The sequence below is a fragment of the Psammomys obesus genome, unplaced genomic scaffold (genome assembly GCF_907164565.1).
Source record: "Psammomys obesus unplaced genomic scaffold, mPsaObe1.curated_primary_1811, whole genome shotgun sequence".
NCBI classification, from domain to species: domain Eukaryota; kingdom Metazoa; phylum Chordata; class Mammalia; order Rodentia; family Muridae; genus Psammomys; species Psammomys obesus.
The window spans coordinates 33,689,013-33,700,537 of NW_026596069.1; the positions used below are offsets into that span (position 1 = coordinate 33,689,013).

At 42.0% G+C, this 11,525-nt stretch overlaps 1 protein-coding gene across 1 annotated transcript; it reads right to left on the reverse strand.

Moving 5' to 3' along the window:
* Positions 1 to 5,565: 5,565 nt before the first annotated feature.
* Positions 5,566 to 6,675, reverse strand: Spz1 (spermatogenic leucine zipper 1). The gene has a single exon (XM_055625332.1). It carries the CDS (start codon positions 6,673 to 6,675, stop codon positions 5,566 to 5,568), a length of 1,110 nt encoding a protein of 369 aa, XP_055481307.1.
* Between the last annotated feature and the right edge of the window lie 4,850 nt (positions 6,676 to 11,525).

Genomic DNA, 11,525 nt, shown 5'->3' on the forward strand with positions numbered 1-11,525 from the left:
ACTTTTTAACAAAGCAATTACCAACGGCTTTTTTATGTTTGTTTTTCTTTAATGAGGCATAATATGCATGTAGAAAAGACCTACTTAAAGGCTTCATTTATATTCCTTTAAGCCAGATACTTTTATAATATTTCATTGCCACAAATTACAGCTCCCCACTTAAGTGTCTGCTTAAAAAGAACAATTTTTAAATAAGCAATTTGTCTGTCTATGTAAGTCCATAGCGTATACTTGCATAAAATACAGTGACCAGTTAGGATTGGCCCTGGATCATTGCCAAAACAGTGGCTGTTGTCATTGATTAACTTAAGGTTTTTCAATTCAACTTATGTAAACTGAACGAAATGAAAACATTGGTTTTCTACCAAAATGTATAACCATTCATACCTGCATCAGAACTTTGTATGAGTGTTAAGCTGATCCATTTTCTCTACAAAACAGCTAGTATTCTTAGACCCATCTAATAGTTTTAAAATACTGAGGCTTGGAGAGACTAATTTTTTCAAGATTGTATAACCAGAAAGTGGCAGAGCCAGACTGAATCCAAAGTTGTGACACGGGTCTGAATGGCCCTGTAGCCCTCCCTTATACTATTCCGCCTCCAGCAGTGCCCTGTCTCCTCTCATGTCACATGTGTTCACTCCTCCCTCCTTCATAATGTCTTCTGTTTATGGTTCCCTTTCCATTTTTTCCCACAAGATGCACACATGTCTCCAAGATTTATATGTAGGTAATATAAATTTAATCAAAGACATTGACTTGGACCTTCTGTCTTTAGCTTGTCACAGAGATGCCCCTGCCCATGGTTTCTCTTCTCTCTGCAAGCAATCTGTTTCCCCACCCCTTCTATCACAAGTCTGATCTCTGAGAAGCACTTAAAGAAATGTTCAATGTCATTAGTCATAACAGAAATGCAAATCAAAACAACTCTGATTACACCTGCCATAATGGCTAAGATCAAAAACTCAAGGGACAGCACATGCTGGTGAGGATTTGGAAAGGGGAATGCTCCTCCATTGCTGGTGGGAGTACAAACTTCTATAACCACTTTGGAAACCAATACAGTGCTTTCTTAGAAAATTGGGAATAGCTCTACCTCAAGACCCATCTATACCACTCCTCAGGATTATACCCAAAAGATGCTCTATGATACAACAAGGACATTTGCTCAACTATGTTCATAGAAACTTTATTTCTAATAGCCAGATTCTGGGAACAACCCAGAAGTCCCTCAACTGAAGAGTGGATAAAGAAATTGTGGTACATTTACACAATATAATACTACTGAGCTATTAAAAACAAGGAAATCAGGAAATTGTGAAATTTGCAGGCAAATGGATAGAACTAGAAAAGATCATCCTGAGTGAAGTAATCCAGACCCATAAAGACACACGAGGTATACACTGACTTATAAGCAGATTTTAGCTATAAAGTACAGGATAACTAGACTAAAATCCACAGACCCAAAGGAGATAAGTACCAAGGGGGACCCAAGGAAGGATGCTTAAATTTCACTGAAAAGGGGAAATAGAATAAACAGTGGAATCAGTTGAAGAGAGGGAACAACGTAGAAGAGGAAGTACAGAGAGAAATATTTTTTATTTTTATAATGATTTATTTATTTTGATTTTATGTGTATTAATGTTTTGCCTGCATGTATATCTGTGTGAGGGTGCCAGGTACCCTGGAACTGGAGTTACAAACAGTTGTGAATTGAACGCATGTCCTTTGGAAAAGCAGCCAGTGCTCTTAACTGCTGAGCCATCACTCTAGTCCTGATTTATCCATATTTTAAAGGGAACTGATGACTTGAATTTCCGAATATTCTTTAGTTTAACAGATGTGTTGGAGGTTGTTCTGATGCAGGCCTTCAAAATCTGGTTAAGCCTACCCTCGTTGTGTAAACCTGCCTAAGTCAGTATACCTGACAGGCTGATTAAACAGGCCATACCTGGGCAGGGTGGAATGGGGTGGGCGTGGCTAGGTTCCTGGCTTCTGGTTCAAGAGAATCATGGGAGACAGATGGATGGGAAGAAAGAGGACGCCATGATGGGTTGGTGGAGAAGAAACAATATGGAGTGGGAGGAAGGATGCCAGTATAATGGCGTGGAAAGGCCCAGATGAAGAATAAAAGCAAATACCAAGAGATTATGTATGGAAGGTGACCCAGATGAGGATGATTAAGGCGGATGGCAGTGGATGGGGACTGGAAGGTGTCTGGTGAGGTTACTGAGACCGTGTAGTGAAATATCTGCCTGGCCCGAAGGTAAAAATAAGGCAATTGTAAAATCTAACAGGTGTCTGTGTTTTATTTTTTGTGATAGCAGTTTACATAATACCACCGTGATAATCTTAGGGCTAATAATAAACATCATATAGCCCAACACTCATTTTTTAATTTACTACAACACAGATGGCAGAGGACACTTTTTTCTGTGGTGTGTACAAACTGCATCACTCTGCAGGGCAAATACAAGTTGTTGGTAAGCTCCAACATGCCTGTGTAACACTAACACATTTGAAAGCTCACATTATTATCTAAGTCACAGTTAGAATTTGAAATTCTAATCTAAGTTCTTTCTGATCCTAAGGGTCTACAGAACTCAGTTTGAAAAACTAGAGGCCCAGAGAACTAGAACACTGGCAAGAATGAGACTTTGTTTCATTCTGTTCCTTTCCACCAGTAATTACAAAATACCAGTGCCCTTCAGGAGAGTTTCACCTTACCTGAAGGAAAAGCATGGGCCTGCACACAGAACTCAGTACCTGGGTTGCTTGCCTAGCATGCACAGAGCCTGGGCAGGCCCAGATAAACTAAACATGCCCACACAGTGAAATCAAGAGGATCTGAAGTTCAAAGTCATCTTCAACTACATGGGGAGTTCAAAGCTAGCCAACCCAATAATCCTTGTCTCAAAAATAAAATAAACAAAATAAAAACATGGAAGCCAGGCATGGTGGTACACACTCCTCGTCCTAGCACTTAGATGGCAGAGGCAGAGAGATCTCTTTGAGTATGATGCCAGTTTGGTCTACTTAGTGAGACCCTGTTTAAAACAAGCAAACAAATCACAGATAGTATTTGGATGTAACTATGTTGTATTTGAGGGTAGACAGATAGCTCAGAAGTTATGAGTGACTTTTGCTCTTCCAGAGGACATGAGTTTGATCCCCAGCACCCAGACAGGGTGGCTTGCAGCCATCTATATCTTTAAGACAGATTTGATGCTCTCTTTTTGCCACACCCATAACCCCCCCAACACACATACACCTTCTTAAAAACAAGGAAAAAAACTTAAAGTAAATAATACACTATCAATTTTTAAAAAACAAGTTACTAAGGTACATGTAAAACCCAAAAATTCAGGGAGTACATTAAAGCATCTAGAAGACGAACATCTATCTATTAAGGGCATTGATTAATATGCCATGCCCAGTAGTTGCCCAACACAAAATTAACTTGATGCTATCTTTGTAGACATTTTGTCTCATTTTGCTTTGCTTTGGGCATTTTTTTTTCTTATTGAATTTTTGCTTGTTCATTTTAGTTTTTATTGTTTTGGGGGTATGTTTCTTGTTTTTGCTTATTCGGTTTTCAGAAAGAGGAGAAAAGATTGAGAGAAAGGAAAAGGGTGTAAATGTGGGTGCGTAGAGAGGTGGGGGGAATCTGGGAGGAGTTAGAAAAAGGTGAGATGTCCATGCTATAGCAAACAACTCCCTACCCAAGCTCATGCAAGCAACCTTGGTTAACTCAGTGTCACAAAAGCAAAGCAAAGCAAACAAAATAACATGGCAATTAAAGGGAACTTAATGAAAAGAAAGGGTTCAGCAGGAATGGGAGCAGGTTAGAGAGGGTAATGGGGTAAAAATAACCAGTGTGTGTGTGTGTGTGTGTGTGTGTGTGTGTGTGTGTGCGTGAAATTCTCAAAGAATAAAATAAAAATAAATAGAAAAGAAAGATAACAAATCTCCCCAACAGGCCAGTTTGAATCAGAAGATAATATCATCCCTCTGCTTTCATCCTTAACAAAAAAAAAATCTGAAGCTAACCAATACATGATCTGTCTATTGTCTGTCTCACAGACTTTCAAGGAACGTGACTACGAAAGTCTGCTTCTCTTTGTTTGAACTTTATCCTGTCCTCTGTATACAAAGCATAAACAGATTTCTCCAGCAGACAGATAAACCACGAGTCATGGCTCCAGCTAGAAAACCCAGAGCTGGGCCCGAAGTCCCAAGTGTCGAACCCCCAGATGGGATATAAGCATTCAGCCCAGTTAAGTAAGTCCCCTTCATTCTCACTGCTCCCACAGTGCTGCACTTACCCTGTTGAGCTCCTTTGCTCTCCAAGATCTCTCTGGTTTTATAAAAATCCTCTTGATTGTGCCTCACTCTCCTGGAACCAGGCTGCAGTCTAGGCTTCCCACTCAGTGTCTGCTGATGTCATTGTGGAACAGACACATGGTACACTCCATGCAATTTGGCTGTATCTGGACAGGTTTTTGTCAGCAGTGTCTACTCTGTCACACTATCCTTTTCCTTGCCTTTTGTCAGGAGTGCATGCTCTCTAGAGGCTTTCTGTTTGTTTGTTTCATTTGTTTTTCTTGCTGTTTGATAGCTTCTTCAGCACCAGTTTAGAATATACAAGAACTCAGGAACTGGGGGCTCTGGTCACTCCACTGTGTGTCTTCTATTTGCTCTGCGCATGATCTCCAGGAGAGACAGTGCTCTGTTTGTCCTGGAGTTCAAACCCAGCTCCCTTAGAGGGCTTGCAGAGAGCCTGCTGTCTCCACTTGGAAGAATGAGGGGAATTTTTACAACAAAAATTAAGAAATCTAGAAACATGTCTATCCTTCCATTCAAGTTGAGGCATCCTTCCCAGGGGCTTCAGTCGCCTGGCGTACCCTCATTCACGAGCTGAGAGCCAGAGAGGGACAGCAGGGAAAGCAGAGCTGGATGTAGATTCATGAGAGGCGAAAGCTTTCTAAGGTAGTTAATACCATTATTTTCCTTTTTTGGTTATTTTCTCCCTTAACTCCAGCATATTTCATACAAATAGAGGGCTGGAGAGATGGTTCAGCAGTTGAGAATCCTGAATGCTCTTCTAGACATGGGTTCAGTTCCCAGCACCCACAACATCTGTAACTCCAAGATCTGACAACCTTACACAGACATACATACAGGCAAAACACCAATGCACATACAATAAAAAATAAAATATGTATTAAAAAACCAAACAATAGGAAAACTAAACAACTAACTTGAAAATAAGCTTTAAAATATGAGAATTAGATCATAGTAAGTACTTTTCCCTTCTGGAACCTTTCTTCCCCCAGATATGGTTAAAGAAAAGTAGGCAAAACAAACAAACTTTCCTTTTATTCTTGCTTTTATTCGAATCTTCACTTAGTTGACATTCACACAATGGTTAAGGTCCAAACTTCTAACTGCTGAGGTAATACGAACACCTCTTATTCTATGTCTCTTTCTTGGCAGAACCAGAAGATCTATCTACTCTTGGTTGATGGTAGTTATGGCTGAAGTTGGATCTGTTTCTGGTGGTTTCTAGTGGAAGCTTCTTCGTTTCCCCGCAAGAGATTTTTTTGCAACGCGGGTGCTGGAGCGGTTATTCCGAGCCTTTTTAGTAAGAGAGGCATCCGAGGTCCTGAAGATCTTGTCTTTCCTAGAACTTACGCCCTCCATTGTCTTCATGGTGTTCTTGTTTGCTTCCATCCTGTATGCTTCTGCTGACCTTGGACTCTTCCTGTCCTGCTCACCGCACATCTGCACTGGCCTCTCATACAGGGGTCCCGCTTCATGGAAAGGGAAGCTGTTGAGAATATCTACTCTCTGTTTTAGGACCTGACATTCATCCTGGAGCATGGATGCGATCAAATGCAACGAGTGTGCATCACGGTTCAGGTTCTTCACCTGTACCTCTAGTTCCCGCTTGGCAGACTGTCCATTGCTGGGCTGGGTTTGGGAATAGATTCGACAGCTTCCTTCTTTCTGGCATTCCTGATATAACCTCATTAGTTCTCTGAGCTCGCTGTGCTGCCTACTCCAGTGATCTGCTTCCTGTAATAACTGCTCCATATTGCTCCTGAGTTTTCTGTATCCTTCACGTATGATAAGGGAGCCACTCCGGCCTCTCTCCACGCTCAGCTTCAAGTCATCAAAGCTTCTCTTTTTTTCTGAATTGCACACATCCCATGTAAATGCTTGCACCATTTTCTTAGCACTCTGGTTTTTCAAAAACACCTCCTCTTTGTTTGTGTACTGTTCTCTCTCTGGGTCGAAATGAAACACCATATCCTTAAGTTGCATTTTATTTCTCTTATCAACAGCTCTGATTTTAAGTTTTGACACATCCTCAGAAGTACTGGCATCATCAAAACTCTCCCTGACTGCTGTAGGCTTATCTTCAATGCCTGCTATACTTTTAAGAACATCTTTAATGTCTTTTAAGAGATTGCTAAATTTCTGTACTGTCCCTGTTCTTCCTACTGGGCTAATACTATTCTTTGGTGGTGGGAGGTAGTCCCAACAGAGATGGGGGAGTGACCCAATCTCAAGGAAAGAAATGGTGATCCCCGGGTTTGGTGATGATCCTTGGTTAGGGATACGGATTTGAGGTGGGGCAGGCTTCTCATGTGGGCTGTCAAAGTTGGCCATCAGGGCCTGAGGAGGGCATAAGACCTTAGAGATTCCAGGAAGGACAGATGGCAGTCTCTTGTGAGTCGGTGGAGGAGATGGAACCAAGCAGGAGTTACAGACCAGAGTTAATGACTGAGACCCAGGGAGATGGTGTTCAGGTGGAAGGTAACATCTCAGACAGCCTAGGGGGAGAGGGTGGGAAGGAGCACCAGGAGCTCCATCCCCCTTCTGATAGCCTCCTGGTGTTTATTCTGAGGCCCTAGCAAAGGGGTCAGATTTGTCATTGCCCTTTATTTTGTCATTGCCCTTGTGGGTACTACTCATACATTCTGTTTCCTTTGCATCACAATGGAAGCCTCTTAAACTCCTGCCCACAACTCAGACACCACAACCAGCCTTACTTTCCCCAGCTAAGACCTCTATAACATTCCTGCCCCTTTCTGTCCTCCTAGGATCTTCACTCTAAGGGCATTTCAGTAATTTCCTTCCTCACCTTCCCACCCCCAACCTTACCATACCACACCATGCCAACCTCAAGCACAGTGTCCCAACCAACGGTATGGTTGAGAGAGAGTTCACCATGCTGGGTGAGGACTGCTCCATAGACAGGGGCTTTGCTGCTTCTGTTGTTGGAGAGGTGTTGTAAAGGAGTGAGGAAGATGTGGTGATTTCAATGACAATGGCCCCCAGGGGCTCATAGATTTGAATACTTGGTCATCAGTGGCACTATTTGAAAGGATTACAAAGTGTGGCCTTGTTGGAGGAAGTGTGTCACCTAGGGCAGGCTTTGAGGTTTCAAAAGCCCATTCCAAGCCCAGAGTATACCTCTCTTCCTGCTGCCTGAAGATCCAGACGTAGAACTCTCAGCTACTTCTCCAGCACCATGCATGTCTGCCAGCATAGCACCATGCTTTCCACCATGATGACCATGGATTCTGAAACTGTAAGCCAGCCTTAATTAAATGCTTTTCTTTGTAAGAGCTGCTGTGGTCTCTTCACAGCAGTACCTTTTGGGCTTTTTTGTTTGTTTTGGTGGTGGTAGGGACTGTATTTTAAAGTTCTGGTTTATTTTTTGCAGGGCAAAAGCAAATCCCAGGCCTCATGCATGCTAATCAAGCCATCTGCCTTCGCTTGCGCTCCATCCCCAGCCCTCCTTTGCTTTATTGACCTTTATCCAAAATGAATAATCATGAAAGTTACATACATTCAGATTGTGAAACACATTTTCTCTGCTAAGTTTCTCCACTTACTGGTCTTAACAGCTCCAGGCTTATATCCTACACAGTTAACCTTTTCAGAGGAGGAGGAATTTCTCTTTTCACCTGGTTCTAGCAGAAGAGCCAAAGAAGACTATCTTGCTCTTCTCATTACTTCTGCTCTTTCCCTGTTTACATTCGGTTCACCACTCTCCCCTCACTCTGGACTCTGAGAGATGGTCTCTCTCTCCTAGTCACAAGACACCCCTCCACCCCCGCTTAAAAAAAAGTGCAAAAGAAACTGCTAGGCACAGTGGCACGTGTTTATAGTTCCAGCACTCAAGAGGCTGAAGCAGAAGGGTTTTGAGTTCAAGGAACTTTCTCGAAAAACATAAGAAAAAGAATGCCAAGGAAAGCATAATTGGCCCGGCAGAGGTCACATGCCCCTGAATTCCAGAGGCCTACAGCCCAACAACTGAATCAGAGGGATAAGATTTTTTTTTAAGAGAAAAACATAAGACCAGGTTTATTTCATACGATGTTATTCACACATTTCATTTTCTAATTGATACATAATATACAAAGAAGTGAAGATAACATTTCACATGAGCCAATAAGAGCCAGGACTTAGACAAACTGGTCCAGAAATGATCTATATCAAAAGGAGACACTCAAGAGTAAAGCTTAAGTGGTTTATGCCCAATCAGATTTCTTTATTCTGAAATACCTGATTTTTCTAAAGTTCCATGCCAACATACTAAAAGGTGGAATCAGGGTGGGCACCAAAATGGGCAGACCAAAAAATTTTTACATTTTTTTTTCTAGAATATGCCTAAAAGTATTAGGAGGACTGAGAGGTCAGCACTGGGATGTATGAACCAGGAGCGCTAGAGGACTCAGTTCCAAATAACCTTCTCTAAGACTTGCCACTTTCTGTACAAGTGACAGCTGCCTGGGCATCAAAGGGAAGGGTGAGGGCAAACCATGGTGGGCTGAATTTCTGCAGGAAGAGCGGTCACCAATCTCTAACTGACAGCTTTGATTCTGAAACCAAGGGCTGACGCAGGGAAGCTATTTAAGTTCTACCCAGGGCCAAGACACTCTGAGGCAGGTAAAACAAAGTAGAAAAAGGGGCAAGAGGAGAAAATACATAGGAGAAAGTGCATAGGAGAAAATACTGCTACTGTGACAGGGACATGCTGATGAGACAACTTAAGGGAGCTGTTCCCAAAATACAAAAGGAAACAAGTATCAGGCCATGCTGGCAGATGGCTCCACACTGCACCTAACACACGATAATGGCAAAAATCATTTCCCACTGTCAAAACTGAAGATGCTTTCTCCTCTCATGTGAAAGCTTGGAGACTACATCCTTCCTATGAGAGTTGTTTTACTAGCGATTACCTTTGATGATAAGCATGTAGAGATAAGAGATAAAATTCTTTCTTTTATGGCTGGCTGTGGTGGCAAGTGCCCATCATCCTAAAACTCAAGAAGCTTGACACAGGAGCCTAGAAAGTTCAAAGCCAGCCTAGGGTACATGCAATACATAATAATAATTTATAAGTAACTTTTTAACTTCTTGCTTCGCAAACATTTTACTTTAGGTAAAAGTTGCTGAAATGGAAAGCTACTGCTCAAGCACCATCTAACAAGCATCTTGTATAACCACAATATACACTGTCAGCACAATACCATCATGTAAACTACAGATTCTCCTGGGTCATCCAGTTTCCCCACTAAAATTCTTTTTTCTGCTCCTAATCACACTGTACTTCCTCAGCATGTCTAGTTTCCTCCAGGATTTTCCTGATGATGACCAAATAGGTATTTTGTGTTTATCTGATTCCTAACCACTTTATTGAGGTTCTGTACTTTAGGCAAGAATGTCACACAAGTGCCATGACCCAGAGCATGTCTCCTAAATCTCATGACTCCATTTACTTGGGACTGTTGACTCATCTGTTGCACAGTTACCATCTTTCCTTCTGTAACTAACAAATATTAGATGAATTACCTTGAGGATATACAAAGGTCTTGTTCCCCTCACACTTTTGCGCTGACTGTAGTTCCCCAGGAGAAGTTAGCCTGTTTATTACAGTATTGTTCTAATGGCAAATGTCATTCCCTCTTCCCATTCCTTTTGTATTAATAGAGAGCATTTTGTAAAGAATTCAGGTTTTCATTCAATCATGTATCTACATAAGTGTGGATTTATAGATACTTAAAAAATGATTTGAGTTTAAACACAATGCTCTTTGGCTGGGAAGATAGCTCAGTGTTTAAATGCATTTGCTGTAAAGGTAAGAGGACCTGAGTTCAAATCTCCAGGAAGAAAGCCAGACATGGCCATGCATGCCTATAACCCCAGAATTTGGCGTGGGGTAGATACTGGTGGGTCTTAGGGGCTCTCTGGCCAGCCAGTTTAGCTGAAATTGCAAGCTTCAAGCTTAGTGAGAGACTATCTCAAAAATTAAGGTGGGGAGCAATAGAGGAAGACCCCAAGGTCCTCCTCTAGTCTCTATAAATTCATAACCCACATATAGTGTATACATGTCTGTGCCATCATACCACACACTACCACCACCACCACACACCCACACAGACACACAGACACACACACACACAGACACACACACACAGACACACACAGACACACACACACACAGACACACAGACACACACACACACACACACACACACACAAACACAACTATTACTATTCCTGCTCCTACCACCGTTTATGTTCCTGTTCAAATACCCGAGGGGAAATTGAATATGGTGAGGAATTTTGGCAAAATAAGGCATCTTTGTTTTATGTGGATGTTTAACGGTTTATTTATTGTGTGCATTTTTGTGCACATATATGTGGCGCCATGTGCATGTCTGGTTCCCTCAGATGCTGAGGAGGCCATTACTGCAGGCAACACATGGATGCAGGGAAACAACCCTGAGCACTCTACAAGAGCAAGAGAGCTGAGTCCGCTAGGCCACGTCTCTAGCCTCTTAACACTTTAAGAAAAAAATCCAATAATGAGTGATTTGCAAAATGTTGTTTTTTTAAAGAGTCTGGTGCATATGGAGACCTGAAAGAGGGCATCAGAGCCCCTGGAACTAGAGTTGTGACTGGTTCTGCCGTGTGGGTGCTGAACCAAACTTGGGTCTTCTGCAAGAGCAGCAAGTGCTCTTAACCACTGAGTTCTCTCTCCAGCCTCTGCAAGATATCATTTTAACATCTTGATTTATATTGTACTTCTAAATGTAATTACTCACCTGTAATTTTACAGTCATTTTATAGGAAAATTTTTCTGAAATTGAAATTTTTATTTAAAAAAATTAAAAGATAGATGTAGCTGCACATTTGTCTGACCATTTCTTCAACATGCCTTTTTACCACCAGGTGGAGATATAGAGCTACAAAATTATAACTGTGGCTAAGGGAGTCGGAAAGACCAAGAGTCTGAACTCTGCAGGGATCGCAGAGGAGCTCACCCACACTGTGGGCTCAGAAATGTCAGTTCTAAAGGACTTGGCAGAGTTCTAGGTAGTTGTGATAGGAGTCTGGGTCGTGTCCTGTCCTGCTTGAGTCTGGGGAGGCAAGTGTGAGGGCAGGAGGCGGCAGCAGCATTTTAAACAGTGTTCATTCTACAGGAAGAGCAGGTCAGTATTGCT

Bases quoted from the DNA above. Each gene is read 5' to 3' on its own strand.
- Spz1 (XM_055625332.1), bottom strand. From the start codon at position 6,675: ATGGCCAACTTTGACAGCCCACATGAGAAGCCTGCCCCACCTCAAATC.